Source organism: Zeus faber (assembly GCF_960531495.2).
Source record: "Zeus faber genome assembly, chromosome: 21".
NCBI classification, from domain to species: Eukaryota; Metazoa; Chordata; class Actinopteri; order Zeiformes; family Zeidae; genus Zeus; species Zeus faber.
Genome location: NC_137208.1, coordinates 23362503 through 23386692, shown reverse-complemented (window position 1 = coordinate 23386692; position 24190 = coordinate 23362503). Strand labels below are relative to the sequence as shown.

General features: G+C 41.8%; 1 protein-coding gene across 1 annotated transcript; it reads left to right on the top strand.

Moving 5' to 3' along the window:
- Nucleotides 1–5374: 5374 nt before the first annotated feature.
- On the top strand, nucleotides 5375–23866 carry LOC307246326 (rho GTPase-activating protein 8-like). Its single transcript, XM_080022230.1, is given in 13 exon segments — nucleotides 5375–5419; nucleotides 8121–8270; nucleotides 10447–10534; nucleotides 10855–10986; nucleotides 11985–12071; nucleotides 12180–12278; nucleotides 16272–16382; nucleotides 17338–17411; nucleotides 18739–18816; nucleotides 19529–19657; nucleotides 20028–20131; nucleotides 20905–21078; nucleotides 21080–23866. Coding segments are annotated over 13 exon segments (1290 nt in total). The 5' UTR covers nucleotides 5375–5379; the 3' UTR covers nucleotides 21104–23866.
- The last annotated feature ends 324 nt before the right edge of the window (nucleotides 23867–24190 follow it).

Genomic DNA, 24190 nt, shown 5'->3' with positions numbered 1-24190 from the left:
TTACATTTTTCCAGCGGAGAGGCAGATATTTATACATATGTGTACATGCATCTCCCGTGATTTTAATCTCCGGCATTGCTTCTTTTCTAGGAATGAAAATAGAACATATTGTGTTCACTAGCCGGTAAAACACGAAAAGTGTGATGTAGGTCAACGAGTTCCCCATAGTCTCTACAACACCGAACTGATTTTAGAAGCGTGCATGGGTGTGAATAGTATTGCTTGAGATGAATAAATCAACTGGCTCCTTTTGTACTCAACAAATACATTTTTTTTTTTTTTTGCATAGTTTAGCATAGCACAGTCGGATCCTCCCCCCTTGGGCCGTCATCACATAATACGTCAGGGAAAACGGTATAGTTTTGTCTCCCGTACAACAGCGAGTAGTTGGCTCAGCTGGACACCATGAATGAGTGTTTAAAAAACTGCCTTTATATAGTGTTTGCACTATAAAACATCATTATTTTATATTTGTGACTCATTTACTTATTTTTAAGCTGAGTGTCAATAAAAACATTACTTGAATAACATTTCTTCTGGGAAGGCTGTCAGACCGAAACTTGTCGCATTAGTTGAAAAATCTGAATGCATCCCGGAACCTCGATCCGACGCAGAATCTCTGCACCGCACCACATTCAGCTTTTTGACTCTCCATAGGAATGAATGGACTTCCGTTTTTTTATTGCAGTTTATCGGATTCGGTGTGAAGCCAGTATTAGACACAGTAGTTTAGCACACCACACAATAAATATTCACTGTTATTAGTAATATTCTCACGCCTTTCATGGTAACCGCTTCGCCTCAACGGTCAAAACAAGGAAACTGTGACTGCGACCTCAATTCACCGATCTTATACCTCATTCGCTGGGGGAAATAATCAAAGAGGCTTCGGCAATTGTTATTTGAAAATCCAAAATAAAAAAAAACAAAAAACGGAAAAGGCAAATGAGTTTAAATAATGTCTATATAATCGAATCTATATTCTCGGTTCAATTCTCAATCAAACTGACCATTTGGTTGTTGCCCTAATTTCCCGAAACTACACTGCTGTTTCTGCCTCACGCCGGGGACAAAGAGCCTGAAATATGGGGGCCATGTATGGGGGCCATTTGAGTCAAAGTTAAATAAATAAATACATCGAAATAAATACTGAAATAAATCAATGAGGCTATAAATAAATGTAAACATAAATATAAAAATACATATAAATATAAATATATAAATTAGTAAATATAGCTCAATAAATAAGTAAATCGTTTTTTGTTCTAAAAAGAGTGTTCTTCAAAAGACAATTTTCATTCATTTCAGGGGAATTTTATTTTAGAATTCCACATTTATTTGTGTCAGGGGCCTTGTATTTCATAATGCCACATTCCCAATCCTAAAATGCAAATGAATGGGGCGTGGTCATCTCTCAGATTCAGAACCAGAAGAGAGAGGGGGAGATGCTGCAGTCGTGGTACAGTAGGACTAGGAGTGGATGCTGGGAGCTGGTTTTTATTTACATTTATTTTGATATTTATTGCCTCATTTATTTATTTCAGGATTTATTTCATAGATTTATTTATTTATTTATTTATTTATTTATGTATTTAATATTGACTCAAATGGCATTCCATAGAAATGTCTTCCCAGTGGTTTGTAATATCAACGTCTTTCCTCGTCCGTTTGTCAGTTGTTCGGGAGCTAATCCTGCATCTGTCACCTTTAGAGAACCACCACAGCACCACCTGAGGGGCCTCCATATCGAACGATTACTGACTTATCTCACACACACACACACACACACACACACACACACACACACACACACACACACACACACACACACACACACACACACACACACACACACACACACACACACACACACACACACACACACACACATTCTTCCTTCTTCCCTTATCATAGGATTGAAGCACATTCCCTTGCTCTGGACAAGGATTCTCCAAATCAGTGGTTCTCAACATGGTGAGTTCCTCCAAAAGGGGTCCTTCCAGGATTTCCCGGGGGTCCCCGGTGAAACAACGAATAATTAATCTTCACCATTATTTAATTGACAGATGTAAATGTGAAAATGTAAGATGTAAGTACTGTTAGAGAAAGTACAATAATGACTGTTTTGATCATAGTGTCACTGTTATTGCCCTGACTATATTGTAGATGGTGAAGTAAAGTTTGGACTACATCTTCTGTAACAATACAAGTCTTTATCAAATGGGGTTCATGGCCCAATGCTTATCAAAGTGCGGGTTCTTTATGTGGAAAAACATTGAGAACCACTGCTCTAAATAACCTCAAGAAGTCTGGAATCATTCTAATGACAATTGTCAAACTGACCATTTCAACCCTTTGAGATTATGCAGAAATCAAAGGTAAATACATTAGATATTGCAGCTTTGATAAAGCAGGTATTCACTCCAAACCTCCAGATCTAAAGAAAAGGAACCCTGCAAACCAGAAAGTGGTGCAATTCTCCCAGCAGGTGTCAGGCTTTTCATAGACTTTGGAGCCAATGTTTTCTAAGGTGTATGTTCTATTTATTTATTTATTTTAGCAGAAAAGTCAGCGATGTCTAAAGGTTGCAAGTGAGATACGAAGAATAGGAATTTGTGTCTAAAATATGGATGTGTCGCAAATTAAAATCTCTGTCAGCCTGCAAAATAAACACTAAGACATAGCATCATGCCCTCGGACTTGGCAGGAAGGTCGTGACGGTAAGAGAAATAAACAAATAAACAAACAAACAAACAAATAAATAAGTAAACGAACGAACGAAAGAATGAGTAAATAAATAAGTAAATGTACTTTTTAAATGTTTCATAAAGGGTTTTTTTTTTTCTCTTGATGGGAATCAAGGGGGTTAGGCACATGGAGAAAGTGTCCCCATTACGCTCGGCTTCGTTCCCTACCGTTCCATCATCCCCCCAGCCCCATTTTTTATTTATTTTTATTGATATATATTATTCATTTAATTTGCATGCGAAATAGATCGACCCCAACCCGCGGACAACAAATTCAACCTGCGGCAACACTGACGCGTTTCGTGTGAGTGACTCGTCCGGAGCCGAATCTCAAAAGAAGAGTCGAACCTTCCATCACGCGAGGGCGCCCGCGTGTGGCGCAGGCGCAGTGAGTTCTCTCCAGTCAAAAGTCGAAGTTGTTTGAGGAAGTTGAGGAGCCGCGCGGCGGTGCCGTTCAGTGGAGTCACCGCCGAGGTGCGTAAGATAACGATACAAGAAATAAGAATAACAATAATAATAATGCTGCTATCATTTCACTTCCCTCGGCCGTGCGTCGGGTTTATTTGACTTTGACTCAACTTGTGTCGCGGCAGTTTCGCGTTAAAGAACAATTAGACCAAACGATGTATAATGGTCGTTCGTTCCTCCGCCGTCACAGTAGAAGTGAAATTGTAAACTGTATTCCTAACTTGAGTTATGATTTTGAGACAATCCAGAATCTATTTGCTTTGAGAAATTCAGTCCCCCCACGAAAGCGACCGCTGTCTATGATGATACGTGTATTATTAATGACCACCTTTCCAAAAAAAAACAACTTTCTCTTCGAGGAGTTTGTTTTTTATGATTCTCGCAGCAAGTTCCTTTTCCTCATGAAGAAAAGTTGAACGTACTTCCTTTTCAAAAGTCTACAAAGGTCTTTTTTTTACAAATGGGCCTTACAAGTGTTTTAAATTGTCTTAAATGTGAATGTATGAGGCTTTCATTTCAGTTCAAACACGGTTCGATTCTTATTTATCCATTTGTTTCTGTTATGATGAGTGAACCTGATACTTATCTTCATACTTAGCTTACACTTAACCTGTTCCACACGAACCCAACTCACGTTATACTTTCTTTATACTTCCCATCTCATTTGCACCTGATCAAAACAACTCCCTTTATACTGACTTCATACTTCTAGCCTGTTCTACATTAACCTATTGTCACAAATCCACTCCCATCAGACATCTTTCAAAAGTCTGATGGGCCGGGAGCTAAAAATTTGTGTGAACAGGGCCTTTCACTTTCCTTCGCTTCCTATGTTTCAACCAATGGTGTTGCTGGGGATCCGTTAGCATGCGTTACATAGAATGACTCCTGACTGGAAACAAACTGACCAGCGAAACCATAACCATAACATGCTTATTGAAATGTGACATGGCTGACCATCGATTGCCAGGGACTAAAAAAACCCTTTTAGAAAAGGACTGCTCGGATCAGCGATTACTCCTTGGCTAATAGTGAACAAAAACTCGATCAGCACTGATAAATTTGACTTTTCCCATAGCCAGTAGGAAGACAAGCTAAGGCATCCTGTCTGAACACTGACATTCTCAGGCAAAGTTTCTGTTAAGGTTTTCAATCGTCAACACCATGTAGACTGGCCACTGCAGAAATAGACGCTCCATCTTGCCACTCGCAAAGGAGTTTCTCTTCGGTATGATATTTCAGCAACACTCTGAAAACAAGGCAGGATTAAAACTAATCTAATCCAAACCAATCTCTGGTTTCTGGTGAAAACTCGGAGGGGCTTGACTGCTGGGATCCGATATTAAGATTAACCCAACTCACTTCAAACTAACCTTCATACTTACCTGTAGGGAGATACCTGCAAAAACCCTGAAGTTCAGTTTAAAAAATACTGACCTCTGCCCTGTACCAATCATACAGTATTGACCTTTTTACTTATCTGTCATACGTTATCGAATTAGAGAGAGATGAGAGATGTGTTAATCGTTGTTAACATTGACCTTAAAAAGCTCTTCAAAATTATTAAATCTAACCTTTTCAGTTGATACCAGCAGACACCCTATCATAGAATAAAACAGTCTTTTAGAATGCTGTGGGCAAGCATGTTCAGGTCAAGATGCCACTTTAGGCTTAGATGGCTTGTAATGAGCATACCGAGCATACATATCGCCTCAATTTTACTGATGTTTTATGGTCTAAAGTCATCATATACTGTAGGTGTTGAATAATTTAAAAAAAATCTGTAATAATCAAAATATCAAAAATCCATAGCTCCCTCTTTACAGTTAAATATACATCATGTATATTTAACTGTATTTAAATATACATCATGTATATTTAACTGTAAAGAGGGAGCTATGGAATACTTTTGATATTTTGATACCTCGAATGGCCTTAATCATTTGATAAAAAGTGTGTGTGTGTGTGTGTGTGTGTGTGTGTGTGTGTGTGTGTGTGTGTGTGTGTGTGTGTGTGTGTGTGTGTGTGTGTGTGTGTGTGTGTGTGTGTGTGTGTGTGTGTGTGTGTGTGTGTGTGAGCAGCTATTATGATACGTGTTACATTGCCTGTGATTATTATAGGTTATTTTCTGCTTTCCATGCATGAGGTTCAACAGCCACCAGAAATGATCTCAGCGGCAGATTTGGAGCGGCTCGCTGAAATAGGTAGGTGATTTACACACGACAGCCGTGATCACTGGCAGGGTAACGGTTCAAAAACCTGAGCCTCTGGTTCTACACATAGATTGTAGCAAAAACAAAGGGACAGTGTCTGTGACGTGACACAATGGTTTCTGAGGAGACCATTTGAGGCCTCGAGTTTGGGCTTACTCTCGTCACCATCCTAACAGGAATGGAATCAGAACTTTCTTAATTTGGGAAGCTAGCTGAGTCTTGGTGTGTTGGCTGTGAAACCGTAAGGCAGTCAGAGGAAAGAAGAAACATGCCTTCTATGCTTAAACGCGATTGAGGGACCTCTTTGTAGGCAACCACATCCCTAAATTTACATCTCTTTAAGCCTTAAAGAGTTATTTGAGCCTCACTCTGCCAAAGAAGTGGTGACGTGCAGGGGTGATAAGTAGGCATGTTTCGATTCCAAAAAGTTTGAAACAGTCTTTGGTGATTGGACCATACTTTTCTATGCAGTTGACAAGAATACATGGTGTGACCTCTAATCGTATGGTCACAAAATGAGGTCCGAAAATATTTTGAAAGAAGAATTTTGAAGGAAGAGGTTTGTTTACGATGACATTAGCATGAAATTGGAAGTCATAAACCAGAGTTGGAGCTATTCCTATCTCAGGGTTGATTTTGAATTGCGCACAGTGCAGCTTTAACAAAAAAATTGATATGATAATTGAAGCATTGGTAATTGTTGACCAATCCAGGCCTGGTTATCAGTTGGGGGTAGGGGCTCAAACCGCAGATGAGGGGTCTTTCCTCTAAACCTTAATTAAAGTGATGAGCGCTGCTCTGCAGTACGGCCGTGGCTATTTTTAGCCTGCAGAGGCTGTATGGGAGGAGATGGAGGTTGATAGGTAATTATTGCAGATATGGCAGTTCTGCTTATAATTGTGTCTGTAAGGGAGCCCCCCTGGTAACAGTTTGGCCGGGTAATTAAGAGACCCCCTCCCATCAACCCATTATGTGGGCTATTATTTGCTCTCTAACCAAAAGAAAAAACAAGACATTGGTACACCGACCTACATGCCTTTAGCTTTGTTGTTCCGACCCATCTGAAACACTGTACCGTATTAAAGGTCCGACATATTTTGATCCAAGTATTTTCAACGGCTTCGTCAGGTAGTGCACCATTTCACAACATTGGCATTTAGTGTTTTAGTACTGAGTTCAACCAATCAAAGTGCTAAACAAAGCGGTTTGCTTTTCAGTTTGGGTATTTATTGGAATTTTCCCAGGTTGTGACAATCATTTATGGGTGGGCCGGTATACTTGCATAGAAAAACATGTACACCGATCAGCCATAACATTAAAGCCACCACTAATATTGTGTAGCTCCCCCTCGTGCCGCCAACACAGCTCTGACCCGTCAGGGCATGGACTCCACAAGACCTCCGAAGGTGTCCTGTTATATCTGGCACCAAGATGTTAGCAGCAGATCCTTTAAGTCCTGTAAGTTGTGACGTGGGGCCCCCATGAATCTGGCTTGTTATTCCAGCATATCCCACTGATGCTCGATCGGATCAGATCCTAACCCCGACCATCTACATGACGTAGAAGAAAACGTGATTCATCAGACCCGGCCACCTTCTTCCATTGCTCCATGGTTCAGTTGTGACGCTCACGTGCCCATTGTAGACACTTTCGGTGGTGGACAGGAGTCAGCATGGGCACTCTGAACGGTCTGTGGCTACACAGCCCCATACACAGCAAGCTGTGATGCACTGTGTGTTCTGACACATTTCTATCATAACCAGCATGAGCTTTTTCAGTAATTTGTGCTACAGTAGCTCTTCTGTGGGATCGAACCAGATGGGCTAGACTTCACTCCCTACGCACATCAATGAGCCCATAAACCTGTCGCCAGTTCACCGGTTGTCCTTCCTTCCTTTGGTCCTTGTCAAAGTATTTCAGATCCTAACACTTGCCCATTTTTCCTGCTTCCAACACATCAAGTTCAAGAACTCACTTTTCACTTTATGCCTAATATACCCCCCCCCCCCCTTAACAGGTGTGATTGTAACGAGATGAGCAATGTTATTCACTTCACCTGTCGGTGGTTTTAATCTTGTGGCTGATCGGTGTATATAAATCATGGATACTTTTATTGATATAGTCTATAAATAGTGGGGCGTATTTATAGAAGGCTTTCCTAGAGCGGCAGCAGCACAGACCCATATAGCTGCCACAGATCCCAGAAGTTTCCAGCTTGTTGTAGATTTGTTTGTTCATTAATTTGTGGGAAATGCTCTATCCAGCTGCCTGCTGCACCCCTCCCCAATCCAAAAACTGTTGATGTTTTGGAAAGAGCAGAAGCTGATAAGGCTGACGATTCAGGAAGCTGGGGGGGTCGGCCGTCATGGTCCAAAGCGAGCCTTTCCCTCTTCAGTGTAAATGTTGACTGACCAGGGGACTCTCTGAACCTCTTCTTGGAAATTAAACTGGCTCCTTTGTGGCCACCTACTTATTTCATTTTTATTCACATTAATTGCAAAAATCAGTGCGTCATTGTTCGTCAGTTGGATACTCAGTTAGCATCTTGCTGGTCGACTCAACTATTTGAATGTCTTTTTCCTATTTGTAATCCAAACAAAGCCGACTTTCACTGTGAATGAGCAGAGAAGCTTCTTTTAAGTTGCTTGAATGATCACGTATAAATTACAGGAGAACCATTTTGATTTGTCAGAACTCAAGGAGGAGGAGGAGGTGGAGGAGGGTGAAAGGCAAAGTTATTCTGCTGAGCGTCCAGCGCCAACGCCCCCCCAAAGCGGCGTGGGCCCGGACCCCTCCCACCCTTACTACGACGTGGCCCGCCATGGGATTCTGCAGGTCACAGGTCAGCAAAGAGCCCCAGTCGTGTGTGTGTGAGTGTGTGGTGGTTTCATATGTATGTGTGTGAATATATACTGTGTGTGTGTGTGTGTGTGTGTGTGTGTGTGTGTGTGTGTGTGTGTGTGTGTGTGTGTGTGTGTGTGTGTGTGTGTGTGTGTGTGTGTGTGTATACACACACACACACCGCGTTCCAAATTATTATGCAAACGATATTTTTCTCTGATTTTCCTAAATAGTCGATGCAAATGAGTCAGTATAATTTTCAAGTCATCAACCAATGTGTGTATGTATATACTGTGTGTGTGTGTGTGTGTGTGTGTGTGTGTGTGTGTGTGTGTGTGTGTGTGTGTGTGTGTGTGTGTGTGTGTGTGTGTGTGTGTGTGTATACTGTATGTGTAATATATATATATATATACATACATACATACATACACACACACCGCGTTCCAAATTGCTATGCAAACTATATTTTTCTCTGATTTTCCTAAATAGTCGATGCAAATGAGTCAGTTTAATTTTCAAGTCATCAACTGTTAGGGTATAATCCGAATGTTATTGAACAAACCTCCCAATGATAACAGTATTTAAAAAACAAACAAAAAAAAAAAAAAAACTCAAAATGCACTGTTCCAAATTGTTATGCACAACAGAGTTTCAAAACATTTTATAGGTTGTAAAGAACTGAAAATGGTCATCTGTTGTATTTGCAGCATTAGGTCATATTTACTGAAATCAAAAGCTATTTCAATCAAAAACATCTTTTAACAGGCAAAGTTACATGTTAACATAGAACCCTTCTTTGATATCACCTTCACGATTCTTGCTTCCATTGAACTTGTGAGTTTTTGAAGAGTTCTGCTTGAATTTCTTTGCAGGATGTCAGAACAGCCTCCCAGAGCTGCTGTTTTGATGCCAACTGCCTCCCACCCTCTTTGATCTTTTGCTTGAGGATGCTCCAATGGTTCTCAATAGGGTGGAGTTCAGGGGAGGATGGGGACCACACCATGAGTTTCTCTCCTTTTATGCCCAGAGCAGCCAAAGACACAGAGGTATTCTTTGCAGCATGAGATGGTGCATTGTCATGCATGAAGATGATTTTGCTACGGAAGGCACGGTTCTTCTTCTTGTACCATGGAAGAAAGTGGTCATTCACAAACTATATACTTTGCCGAGGTCATTTTCACACCTTCAGGGACCCTAAAGGGGCCGACCAGCTCTCTCCCCATGATTCCGGCCCAAAACATGACTCCACCACCTCCTTGCAGACGTTGCAGCCTTGTTGGGACCTGGTGGCCATCCACCAACCATCCACTACTCCATCGATCTGGACCACACAGGGTTGCATGCCACTCATCAGTAAACAAGACTGTTTGAAAATGAGTCTTCATGTATTTCTGGGCCCACTGCAACCGTTTCTGCTTGTGAGCATTGCTTAGGGGTGGCCCAATAGTAGGTTTATGCACAACTGCAAGCCTCTTGAGGATCCTACACCTTGAGGTTCGCAGGACTCCAGAGGCACCAGCAGCTTCAAATACTGTTTGCTGCTTTGTAGCGGCATTTTAGCAGCTGCTCTCTTAATCCCATGAATTTGTCTGGCAGAAACCTTCCTCATTCTGCCTTTATCTGCACAAACCCGCCTGTGCTCTGAATCAGCCACAGATCTCTTCACTGTACGATGATCACGCTAAAGTTTTAGTGAAATATCAAATGTTTTCATACCTTGTCCAAGGCATTGCACTATTTGAGGCTTTTCGGCAGCAGAGAGATCCTTTTTCTTTTCCATATTGCTTGAAAGCTGTGGCCTGCTTAATAATGTGGAACTTCCTTCTTAAGTAGAGATTGATTTCAGTGAACCAAAGAGCCACAATACCATCCATGAGTTTAAACTGAAAAACAAAAAATAAAATGTTTATGACACTTAAAAAAAGTGTGTGTGTGTGTGTGTGTGTGTGTGTGTGTGTGTGTGTGTGTGTGTGTGTGTGTGTGTGTGTGTGTGTGTGTGTGTGTGTGCTAGTGAAAAACCGTTACAAAACTAGAAAGGTGTCATAGGGCTCAGGAAAACAAGCACATCCAATACTGAACTTAATGGTAGGATGTCTTTTTTTTTTTTTTTCTCTCTTATCAGCTGTACCGTCTCTGATTCTTTTCCTGACATTTTTTTCTTCCCTTTTCCTCTCGAGGGGATGACCATTACGGCAGGAAGCTCATCATTTTCAGTAGCTGCTGCATGCCTCCATCATACCAGCTCAACCACCACCGTCTGCTTGAGTGAGTGGACGAAGGTGTGTGTGTGTGTGTGTGTGTGTGTGTGTGTGTGTGTGTGTGTGTGTGTGTGTGTGTGTGTGTGTGTGTGTGTGTGTGTGTGTGTGTGTGTGTGTGTGTGTGTGTGGTGAGCATTTATATGATGCTTTCACCACTTTTAAATTGCATATGCATTTGAGTCTAAACCCACGGTCAAATCTAACATGAAGAAACATTTAAAAAAAAAAAAAATGCGGCTTTAAAAGTCCTTGTTTAAACCTGTTGGTATTTTTTTTTTATTTTATTTTTTTATGACTAATTCCTACTACTTCAATGTCTCACCCCAGGTATCTGAAGTATACTCTAGATCAGTATGTGGAGATGGACTACACCGTGGTGTACTTCCACTACGGACTGAAGAGCAGCAACAAGCCCTCCCTGAAATGGCTGCAGGAAGCCTACAATGAGTTTGGCAGAAAGTGAGCCACTCCTACCCACCTTGATTTTTTTTCTCTGCTGTTTTGGAAACAAAAGTCATAAATCAGAGTACTGAACAACAACTCTTTAGGCTCCGCTTTAAAGGTCCCGTAGTGTTTGATTCAAGCTTTCCCAAATGGGTTGTCCTCATGAAACCACCATAAAACATGTCCCAAATGAATGGACGTGCAAATTAACTTTAAATCTTAAATTATGCAGTGCCTACTATATGGGCCACTTGGCTGTTTTGAACTATGATATTATTTTTGTGCTTTCTCTGTGTTTTTCTTATCAAATAAGTCATTACTGTAAAGCCCCCCCCGACAAAAAGATGGGTGTTACGGTAGCTGAGTGTGAAATGGCAACACACTGACAGTGCAAAAATGTACACTTCATCACTACATTCCCTCACTATTCTTTCTATTGTCATGGTTAAAATTAATATTTCTCTCAAAAATATGAAACCACCATTTTATGCTAGGTTAAAGTGCATTCATTAATGTAACAGCCATCTTTGTCCGGACGTGTTGCGTTAATGAACTTTTTGATAATAAAAGCTCAGAAAAAAAAACCATTAAAATATATTTGTTCGAAACAACTGAGTGGCCTGTATCGTAGGCATTTGTACTTTAATATTGAAATGAATTATTTCACATTCTCTGTGAATATGGATGTCAATTCATTTCGGACATGTTTTGTGGTGGTTTCATGACTTAGCATACCCATTAGTATGCAAATTAGTAGGTGAATGTGTTTACTGTGAACAATGTGATGATGTGTGAATTCTGAGTTTAGTACAGTTCAAGTTTGGTCGTTTGAAGCCACTACTACAGGAACATCTTTGCCTGTTCGGCACCATTTACAAGTTGCACCTTCTACCATTAGCTTAGGAACAAGGTTAGACTTGACTTGGATGATATCCCGGAGACACGGGACTTGACTTGGACTTGGAGCCTTGATGTCTGAACCTTTGCTCATCGCAGACTGCATTTACTTGTAGATACAAGAAGAACCTGAAGGCGCTCTACGTGGTCCATCCCACCAACTTCATTCGAATCGTGTGGAACATTTTCAAACCCTTCATAAGGTAGGGACGGAGGAGTTACTGCTGCTTTCAAAGGGTTAAAATGTGTCTCCCAATCATCATCACCATCATCATGTGTTTCACTGCCCCACCCCTACCACCTTTCCACAGTCACAAATTTGGCAAGAAGCTGACGTACGTGAACTACCTGGCTGAGCTCCGAGGCCACCTGGACTATGAACAGCTTGTCATTCCCGCCGACGTCCTCAGGTGATCGCCAAGTGTTTACACTCCTCTCTTGTGTTTGATTGTTGAGACTCGATGTTGTTAATTGACAGCACGTTTTTCTTTTTCTAATTGAATCAAGTTTGTGTGGAGTGTAGGTGACTTTGTTTGTTGGCTCAGAAAGCTGTAGTTTCTGTCCATCTTTTAAAATCTTGAGTGCATGCTCTTCGATATGAAAGTCAGAAATGCCTGTTCCAAAGATGTCCCAGAGTCCTTTAAGTTGGTTTTACATTTTACTTTTTTTTTCGAAGAAAAGGTCCTTAAGATTTTTTGTTTTTCATAATAAAACCATCCTTGCCCAAATATACCTATTTCATCACACCGCCATGAACATACATATTTGACCAACACCTTATTTTAGCACCAGAAGTACAAAATGTCATTCTCTTGTTAAAACGGTTCATTTTAACAGGAAGCAAACAACATAAAGTGACTACGGGCTGGTGAACTATTCAGCTTCCTACATTAAAAAAACCTTCAAAATAAAACTTTGGTATATGATAACACAAGTTAACAATTTTGGAATGGTAAAATAAAATGTAAATTTTCACCACATTCACATTAATTCCTGTCACTCTCTCCTCTCTCCCCTGGCACTTGTCACTATGGTACCTTTGGAAAAATATTCAATCAACTTAACTTCGATTTTGAATAATTTTTCATATATAGGCAGCATAAATACATACATGCATACAGTATGTCTGTATTCAAGAGGTTTATTTGTCACATACATATACATACTTTCATGCATATATGCAGTGAAATGTCTTTGAAACGCACCCGGAGATTATGCACAATAGTTACTAAACCGAACATTATAGCTTACCTAACTCCTACTTAGCTAACTAACTGAAACTAAGTGATTCCTAAAACGTAATGTAGTTAGTGAATAGAATCTTCTTATTCTTTCGGCTGCTCCCGTTAGGGGTCGCCACAGCGGAACACCTGCCTCCAATACCTTCTGTTCTGCGCATCTTCCTCCCTTACACCAACCGCCTGCATGTCCTCCCTCACCACATCCATAAACCTTCTCTTTGGCCTTCCTCTTTTCCTCTTGCCTGGCAGCTCCATCCTCAGCATCCTTCTCCCAATGTAACTCTCATCTCCCCTACACACATGTCCGAACCATCTCAATCTCGCCTCTTACTTTTCCACCAAACTGTCCAACCTGAGCTGTCCCTCTAATGTACTCATTCTTAGTCCTGTCCATCCTTGTTACTCCCAATGAAAATCTCAACATCCTCAACTCTGCCACCTCCAGTTCAGCCACCTGCCTTTTTGTCAGTGCCACCGCCTCTAAACCGTACAACATAGCTGCTCTCACTACCGTCCTGTAGACCTTCCCCTTCACTCTTGGTGGAACCCTTCTGTCACAGATCACTCCGGACACTCTTCTCTACCCTGCCTGTACTCTTTTCTTCACCTCTCTCCCACACTCTCCGCTGCTTTGGATGGTCGACCCCAAGTACTTGAACTCATCCGCCTTCTCCACCTCCACTCCTTGTATTCTCAGCTTTTTGCCGCCCTCCCTCCCATTCAGGCACATGTATTCTGTCTTACTCCTGCTGACTTTCATTCCTCTTCTCTCTACTGCATGCCTCCACTTCTCCAGGCTCTCCTCAACCTGCTCCCTACTCTCCCTACAGATCACAATGTCATCCGCAAACATCATAGTCCACGGAGACTCCTGCCTGATTTCATCCGTTAACCTGTCCATCACCATTGCAAACAAGAAAGGGCTCAGAGCTGATCCTTGATGCAATCCCACCTCCACTTTGAATGCCTTCATCACGCCTACTGCACACCTTACTACTGTCTGAATGCCCTCTTACATATCCTGTACCACTCTTACTTGAGTGGTACACTCTTACTGCCACCCCCGACGTCCTCATGCAATACCACACTTCCTCTCTCAGCACCCTATCATATGCTTTCTCTAAATCCACAAAGATTTGCCCTTCCCTGTATTACATTACATTACATTTAGCAGACGCTTCTATCCAAAGCGACTTACAATTGTTCAAACACCGAAGGACGCAGCCATCAGGAGCAATTAGGGGTTAAGTGTCTTGCTCAAGGACACCACAGCATGCTAGCAGGAGGAGACTGGGATCAAACCAGCAACCTTTAGATCACTAGACCACCAGCTCTACCGCCTGAGCTACCATCCCCACTGTACTGTACCGCTGTACTTTTCTCCTCACTAGTCATTACATTCCCATCATTATCCTTCATCACCCTAGCCTGCTGTACATCCTTCCCAGCTTGCTCCCTTTGTCTTGCCAATCGGTACAAGTCCTTTTCTCCTTCCTTACTGTCCAACCTCTCAAACAACTCGTCGTATGCCTTTTCCTTTGCCTTTGCCACTCCTCTCTTCGCTCTGCGCCGCATCAGCTTGTACTCCTGTCTACTTTCTTCATCTCTCTGACTCTCCCATTTCTTCTTCCAACCTCTTCTGGTCTGTGCTCTCCTGTACTTCTTCATTCCACCACCAAGAGTCCTTGTCTTCCTTCCTCTTCCCGCATGATACACCCAGCACCTTCTTGGCCGTCTCCCTCACCACTTCTGCAGTTGTTTCCCAGTCATCTGGTATCCGTTCATTCCCACCTATTGCCTGCCTTACCTCTTCGCTAAAATGTATGCAACACTCCTCCTTTTTCAACTACCACCATTTTTCTTTTGGCTTCCAGAGTCATCCTACAGACCATTATCCGATGCTGCCTAGCAACACACTCCCCTACCACCACTTGGGGAGCATATGCACTGACTACATTCATTTTCACCCCATCAATTTCCAGCTTCGTGCTCATCACTCTGTCCGACACTCTCGTCAACTCCAAAACACTCTTGACATATTCTTCCTTCAACACTATCCCGACCCCATTTCTCCTGCCATCCACTCCAGGAAAGAACAGTTTGTACCCGGCTCCGATACTCCTGGCCTTACTCCCCTTCCACCTGGTCTCTTGTACACATAGTACAGCTACCTTCTCTCCATCATGTCAGCCAGCTCTCTCTCCTTACCCTTCATAGTGCCAACGTTCAAAGGTCCTACACTCAACTCTAGTCTCCTACCCTTCTTCCTCTCCTGCTGTCTCGGACACGCCTTCCCCCTCTTCTTCTTCTCCTTCGGCCGACAGTAGCAAAATTTCCACTGGCACCCTGTTGGCTAACGACACCAGTGGCGGTCGTTGTTAACCCGGGCCACAACTGATCCGGTATGGAAATCAGATTTGTTGTCGCATGTTTGATTTGGCATGTTTTTTTACACCGGATGCCCTTCCTGACGCAACTCTCTCTATTCATCCCGGCTTGGGACCTGCACTGATGATACACTGGCTTGTGCACCCCAATGGTTAGATTAGTTAGTGAATAGAATAAATAAGACTCAAAAGGTAATACAGAGTGGAGGTACCAAATACAAGTGAAGGGAATAGAGTTATGGGATAGGCTATTTGTAGATACAGATACGTGCAGTAAAGTGCATGTGAATCAAGTGTGTATGGCTTGTGGGAAGAAACTCCATTTCAGTCTCTCTGTTCTTGCTGTGTGACTGTGGAGGTGCTTGCCCGACCGCAGCAGCTGGAACAGTCCGTTGTTGGGGTGGAAGATTCTTCATGAGCCCTACGGGCTCTGCTACTACACCTCTTGGTGTATAAGTTATGCAGGGAGGGGAGGGTAGTTCCAATGGTATATTTGGTATTCTACATTTAATTGGGATCTGAACCACAAAGGAAGGAAGAGTATTTATTCTATTTAGTATAGTACAGTCCTATTTTATTCAACATCTTAGATCTTAAACTTAACTTGCCAATGCCTGCAGGCTCTCAAACTCTCTGAATTCAGTGTGTGTGTGTGTGTGTGTGTGTGTGTGTGTGTGTGTGTGTGTGTGTGTGTGTGTGTGTGTGTGTGTGTGTGTGTGTGTGTGTGTGTGTGTGTGTGTGTGTGTGTGTGTGTGTGTGTGTGTGTGTCCCTCAGGCATGATGAAAGGTTAAGGGCAGCACAGAAGGGCGGCCCCCCTCTCCTGGTAAAGAGCCCGCCACCGAGGCCCCCGCTTCCCACACAGCAGTTTGGTGTCAGCCTGCAGTAGTGAGTGTCTCCACAGCCTCCCTCCGGAGCTGTGATGGAATAGGTTACTATTAGAATAGTCATGGGGAACACTATACCATAAGGATGTGCAGTATAGAACATATTCCCTAAAGTCCTGTGTCAACAAATCCAAAAAAGGTTCATCATATAGAGTTATGTGATGTTTGTGATCAGACCAACTCTCTGGTGTTCATGTAAAACTTAAATATTTCAGACCTTATCATGTACGCAACCTAAAGGGATGCTTTTGTTTTTTGTTTTTTTTGTTTTTTTGGTTGTTTTTTTTTTCCGATGAGAAGCTCATTGCCTAATTCATCCCTGTGTGTCCAGTACAGAGATAGCGACGGGTTGCATGCTAATCGTGTTCGCTCAATGTAAGGTTGCGGAGGGAATCAACTAGCCTAGCTCCTGTGAAATGACCGTCCAAAATCTTAAAAGCTGAGTTGTGGAAGCCCTTGTCATGATGTCTCTTGTCATGATGAGTAAAAATAAAAATATAGAAACAAAATCTTCATAGTTTTAAATGCAGCTACTGTACGTATAGGTGTTGGATACATTACCATATAGCCATCCACCTCGCGCAGTGAAGCTGCAGGCTTGCAAGTCAGCCAGTGGAGTTTAGTTGACTAATGATCTGTGGCCATGCACTACAGTTTGTATCTGATAGAAGAATAATTTCCCCAAAAAACATGAGCATCCCAATAAGGTCACATGTTGTTATCATCGTTATTAATTAAGACAACATTAGACACAACTGTGTATCAGGATTTGCTAGGGTGATATTTAGTTGTGGACAGGAAAGTACATGATTGAAAACCAGTGATTTTTGTAGTTCAAATTTTTTTTTTATAAATGTTGTCATATATGTTTATTTGTGTCCTGCACGTGTATTTGCTCCGTTAAATTTGTTGCGGGTGAATATAAAAAAAAAAAGAAAGAAACATTGTCCCAACAGCATCCGCGAGAAGAACAGGGATGCCATCATACCGCCTGTGGTATTTCAGACAGTTTCCTATCTCAAAGAAAACGGTGAGTGTCGTGGCCCGGTTTGTAGTGTTGATGTTATTATTTTTATTATCATTATAATTATTATTAATGGTAATTCTAATTATAAACCTCAGTGGTACCATTTCAGGAGAATGCCTCTCTGCATAGCTTAAACTGTTTACGAATGACATCCTAGTTGGCAATAATGATATACTTGCTACTGTATTCATAGCCCATCAATTGCAATGACCTTTATGCAAAATCAAATAAAAATCACCTTTATTGCATATTTGTAACACTAACCGATTTCAGATCCGTAGAAAAAGTGTAAGATTTGACAAAGGGAACCTTAGTAAACACAAAAACACATTGTTTGAATTATTTCATTTATTTAATGAAAAAAGTGAACAAACACCCATATCACAAATGTGGAAAAAGTAATAAAACTGGTAAAAAGTAAAAACTGGTCACACTACCTAAGCCAAACGCTTCCTATGAGTCTATGTCACTGTTTCCATGTTGCTAAGGAGCAATTTTTGCCCACTCTTCTTTGTAGAACTTCTTAAATTCGGACACATGGTAGATTTTCCAGCATTTTTTGGATTGTGAATAGTATACAGTGGTACCTCGACTTACGACTGTAATTGTTTCTATAAGAACGGTCGTATGTTAAAACAGTCGTATGTCGAAACAATTTTTCCCATACACACCACGCTCATAATTTTCTATGATTTCCTTCTTAGTTTCAATGGGAATCATTGCCTTTTTCTTTTTCCCATCATCCTTCTTCTTAGGACTCATCATGAAGGGTTAAAATAAACAAAATAGACAGCACAAACACAGTATATATGAAAAAAATTTGGCTAAGCCACAAACTAGGTGTAAGGTCGCCCACTGACTGCTGACTGGCCGCGACGCGCCAACTGTAAATTTCCACGGTCGTATCTTGGAGCAGTCGGTCGCAAGTCGATACAAATTTTCGCGACTATCGCTACTCGTATCTTGGATTAGTTGTAAGTAGATGCAGTCGTAAGGTACCACTGTACTAGGTTGTTGCAGTGTTGTCTATATTGCTATGGTCTATTTTTCAAGAGGAAGCTAGGAGGCGGTTGAAAATCACTGTGCTAGCCATACTAGTTATAAAACTAGACCTTAATGGTTCCAATCAATATTCAGTCTCGTATTATTTTTATTCAGTAGATAGCCGTGTAAGCCATGCGTTGGGGTCCTGATCAACCTGTAGGGGTTATTTTGAATAATAATAATGCCCGACTAGCTGCACATTATCCTTTTAGATGAACATATTTTCTTGTGTGGTTAAAAATAAATATTTGGTTGTTTGTTTCCTGGCTCTACTGTGTTCATCCAGGGCTCAAAACGGAGGGAATCTTCCGGAGATCGGCACGCGTCCAGACCATCAAGGACGTCCAGAAACTCTACAACCTGGGTGTGTGTGTGTGTGTGTGTGTGTGTGTGTGTGTGTGTGTGTGTGTGTGTGTGTGTGTGTGTGTGTGTGTGTGTGTGTGTGTGTGTGTGTGTGCGTGCGTGCGTGCGTGCGTGCGTGTGTGTGGCAGTTAAAATTGGGGGGAGTGGGGTACGAGTCGTTCAGGCAAGTCAAACCCCAATCACTCACACCTCCCCCCCCGCTCCGCAGACCCTGGTCTGGTGTGTTTTTATTTTATATTCTGTCTCCTTATGGAACAAAATTGTGCGTAATGGGGACACTTTCTCCCTTACTCTCTCCTCAATCACCCCCTCTCCATGCATTATACGCAGAAAATAATCTTAACAAGTCTCAGAGTTGTGCCACTTTCCTCCTGCCCTGTCCCACTGTTTTTAGTTGTTTTATTTGGAGGAACGGGGCACGGCGAGCCGAGTTTGATTCACGCACAAAATATATTTATGATTCCACTTATTTTAGTTCCTCATTGAAATGTTATACATGTGCATCTTGTGCAGCTTTTTTCTGTTTTATCCTGTCATTGTCATGCACATTGAGCGACCAAAAAGAAAACGACTGCTCAACTTTAAGAATCTCTATCCCTCTATCCCTCCATCTCTCCATCTCTCCATCTATCCCTCTATCCCTCTATCCATCTATCTATCTATCCTATACATCCTATACACACACACACACACTCATACTCCTACCCCAACAGGGAAGCCAGTGAGCTTCGAGCTGTATGGCGACATCCACGTTCCTGCCGTCATCCTGAAAACGTTCCTCAGGGAGCTGCCGGAGCCCCTGTTGACCTTCCCGCTGTACAGCCAGGTGCTGGACATCATAGGTGAGTTTCCGTACGGCTCCTAGGTCAAGGCTGTTCTTGTTTGTAATCTCTCAGCGACACGACGCGGTTGTCATGTTTAACATTAAGACATCGTATCGTGAAACAAGCACATTCCAAATGACACGTCATGACAGAGGCTCTCCCCCTGTGTGTGGGGATGGGTGATTTACCTGTTGCACGTTGATTGCTCTGACAAGCAACAGACGTACAGCCACCCTGATCACGAGACCAATTACCTAGAGCCAGGACAGGTGTGGCTGCTTAAATCATACCACCCCCACACCACAAGGTGGTACTTTGAATTAGTTGAGGTTAATGAGTTGATCGTACTGTAAATGTGTTTCCCCATTCGGTTTTTGTTTTCTCTCAGGTGTGGAGAGCAGTCTGCGGGTGTCCACCTGCCAGCGACTCGTCCAAAGTCTACCAGAACACAATTTCATCGTGTTGAAGTACCTGCTGTCCTTTCTACACATGGTGGGTTCACTCTGCAACAAGCTATCTTCTATCTAGCTACTTCTAGCATGTATGTAAACCCACATACAGGGAATTGTACCGCCTTGTTCAAAACTTGGAACTTCTTATGGTTGTGCTATGCATTTCGGGAAACCTAAGGCATGTCCGCAATTTAAAGGCATGGTCAGTACCTCTGGACGTTTGGGGACATATACAAGGTATCTTCTGGTAAAGTAGGGCTTAGAAACGTGTCTTGTCCTCCTCAAGGCTTCTTAGCCTTCATAGCAGAGGGTCTTGCCATGCCGGTCGTTCGGTAGATGAATGTTCGTCCATGCTTGCTCATACTAAATATGAAATGGATATCAGCGGCGTAGCTTTTTGGGTGGTTTGACGGGTGGTACTTGGTAATCAATGCATCCAGGAGTGTAGACAAAATAACAAACAATCAGCGTTCCGGACATTATTTGCTTGTCAAACTTCGTAATTCCTAAACTCCAGTAGAGTGAAGAGGAGTTTTCCACATTCATTTTCCCATTTGACCGCTGTGAGTGAGTGGGTGTCCCACCCCCCTGGTGTCTGCAGTTACTCGCTCTACTCCAAAAGCTCACATCAAGATTTATGTTTCCCATTTCCTCGAATGTGATGTTAAGTGTGCGCCATCTCGTTGAGTCGAGGCGGTTCGGTTCCATCGACAGGCGGCCGGTCTCTCAGTTCTGGCGCCTTCCGAAGATCTCTGGATCATGCTCGGACTTGCCCCAAACCTCTCACTCACTCCAGTCTCTTTCCCTCTGCAGGTCACCCAGGAGAGCATTGTGAACAAGATGAGCCCGTCCAACCTGGCCTGCGTGTTCGGGGTCAACCTGCTGTGGCCGCCCCGCGGTGCGGTGGCCATGTCGGCCCTTGCGCCCATCAACATCTTCACAGAGATCCTGGTGGAGCACTACGACAGCATCTTCAACTCCCGATGCCCCCCCGGGTCAGGTGACGCCCTGAAACCCCGCTAGGCCTCAAGACTGATCTTGAGACTGATCTCGTCTGAATTTGACTGAGGTTTTTTGGGGTTTTTTTTTTTTTTTTTTCTTTTTAAGCTGCCCAACACACATTCACACTCTCTCCATCTATGAATAAGTACAGTTTGTGAATAGCTCATATATTTGCCTGGGCCAAAAGGAAGAATTTATCCAAAGAATGTCAGTCTAAAACGTAATCTTTCCACAAAATCTTTGATCTGATGGGGCGGTTTCACGGACCCCTAATCTTAGACTAAAACACTTTTTTAATCTGTCTTTCTCAGTCAGGGTTTAAAATTGTCTCAGACTTTCCCTAGTCTTCATCTAAGAATTACATTTAAGATAAGCGCTGATGTAGGTCAAAGTGAAGGCTGAAATTAGAGGTAAATTAGAGGTATAAAAAGATTTATGTTTGGATTAATGGACGTGTCCTCCAGGTCAACCTTCACAATAGTCAAAATGGATTATCTGGACTAAGACCAGACAGAAGGAGCTGACTAGTCGTTCCTGACCCTAGTCTACTACTTCCTAGTCTAGAACTAATTCATCTCAAATTATTAACGTCTCAAAGGCATTTTTAAATCCTGGGTTAATTTAAGTAGAATTATCTCAATCCTGATTTAGATTAAACAGCATTTTAGTCCGTATCGTCTCGCCTTCATTCATTTAAACTTCTAACTTGTCTAACAAGGTACAATACTCTAATTTTGTGAGAATGATCCCACAGGCTTTGATTCTTCTGCTAAATGACAACAGAGCTCTATCCAGCTCTATAACCAGTTTTCTTGTTTGTTGCTCGGTTTAGCGGCTACGTACTGTATGACAAAAGAAACTCACACGGTTCTTCTTAATGTTTGTTTATTAATGATTCAATTTTTCATAAGAACTTGGTACAAAAAAGTCAGACTACTCTTTACCGTTCACCGACTTCCACCAATCAACTTTTAATGCATCATAAAAGGAAAAAAACAAAACAAAAAAAAAACTACATTGGCATATTTAAGACAAACACTTTCCTATACACACTATCCACTGGACAGTTCCCTTATCAATGACGAAGAAAGAAAATATAGGAACTACTTCAACAGACATTTTCTTTTTCCACCTAAAACAAACAAAAAAATACAAATAACAAAACCCAGCCTCGTGTTGTCTTCACCTTGTTCCCTCGCAAAAACCAGCTCCTTGTGTCCTTCCCCCCAAAAATTAGAACACATTAAACATTGCAAGCTGAATCAAGAATGCATAACTGGCAAAACAATAGAAACATTCTAATGTTTTCCTTTTTTTCTTTTTTGTTCCTTGGTAAAAGAATATAAAAAAATGTTTCGTCATCTTTTTAGTTTTCTGTTCATTTTTGTTCAAATGTTTTGTCATTGTGTATTAAAATAGATCTGTCTCAGTAAGCACTGCACAGTTTCTCCCGGAGAAGATTCTGGAAAAAAAAAATAAAATAAAATAAAAAATCAATAAATAAGAAAAAGTACTATGGATGAAAAGAGGCTGGGGATGACGCGCCCCTAGGGGTGTGGAGGCGGAGGTGGGGTGACAAATTTGCGGAACGCCGATATGATCTGTTATCCACCTCATCCTGGAATCCAATTCACCTCCTCCCACCGGCCCCACCTAGACTCGTTTTTTTTTTAATTAATATTATTTTTGGGATTCCATAGACTCCAATATGCTGCGGGGCAGAGTGCCAGATATGCATCAGATCAGTCAGTGTACATTCTAACATCGGGGAGCTGCGTGTCTGCCCACTGTTTCCCTGTGTTGTTGACAGAAATGGGGAGTAAGTAAAATAATAAAAAAAAAAAAAAAAAAAGGACATTGTATGTCCATGTGGCAGTGGCAAATAAAAATGGCTGCCCCCACTCCCTAGTCCAACAAAAGTCAATTTCGTGTCAATTAATAATGCTTTAGTAATAGGAAATGGATGCATGGTCTTTATGCAATGGGTAATGCAAATGATTATTATTCAGGTTGTTTTTTTTTTTAAGGGCTGATACAGCTGTGCATTTGGTCCGGGGCGCCCACTGTGCAAGAACTTAAAAAAAGAGCTTTAACAGTATAACACAGTCATCCCCCTCCGAAGTAGCAAGAAAAACACAAAAATAATAATTGGGGGTTTTTTTTGTTTGCTTTTTTTTTTGGAAGAAATCAACAAGATCCCATAGAGCACTGTTCTAAGTTTTTGCAGCGCTGTATTGCTTTGACACAAAGCCACCTCAACGTAAAAAAAACAACAACAACAAAAAACAACTGTATTTTCCAGCACTTTCTTTCTAGATTCAGTTATAAAACAGACCAACAAACGTGAGCAACTCTGATATGACCAATAGTAGGTTTTTACACCTTCGCTCGCCGCGGGATCCGACCCGAACCTCCCTCTCGATCATCGCGTGAAATTCTGGTTCCTTTTTTCAGTAAAGGTGAATAAAATGATGAAAAATTGGGAAACTTTTGTGCATTTTTTTCTTTTTCTTCATCTGTTGCGGCGTGGGATCCCGCAACTGAAGTGTTTGATGATGGTGTGATATATCACATTACAAAAAAAAATTGTAAATAAGAATTAAACAAATAAAAACAAAACCGAGGACACTTAAAAAGGACCCATTTCCGGACCAGCAGGAAGACTAGCTATACATGATGGACCAGGGAGAAGAAAAACAATACATTTGTGGCCTCCTTGTTTGACATCAAGGCTGAATGATCGGTCAATCCAAGAATGCGCTACTTTTTTTTTTTTTTTGTCTTTTTTTTGTTTTTAATCCCCCTGGTCCACGGGCACAGAAAAGAATGTTGCAGATGACATGTTTTGCCCCCCGCCCCCGACCCCCCCGACGAATGTCTATAAAACGATGCGACAAAGAAACCCTGGATTTAAACGACTTGTTCTTGAGGCAGTGTTCATTTGTACTGTCAAACAGAATTCCATCAATAACAAAAAAAAGAGTGAATTCAACAGGTCCACCGCTGTAAAATGTGAAGTCATCCATCAATCAATCAATACAACATTTTTCTTTCATAAAAACAAAGAGAAGCTTCAAATTGGGGCAAAAAATATATG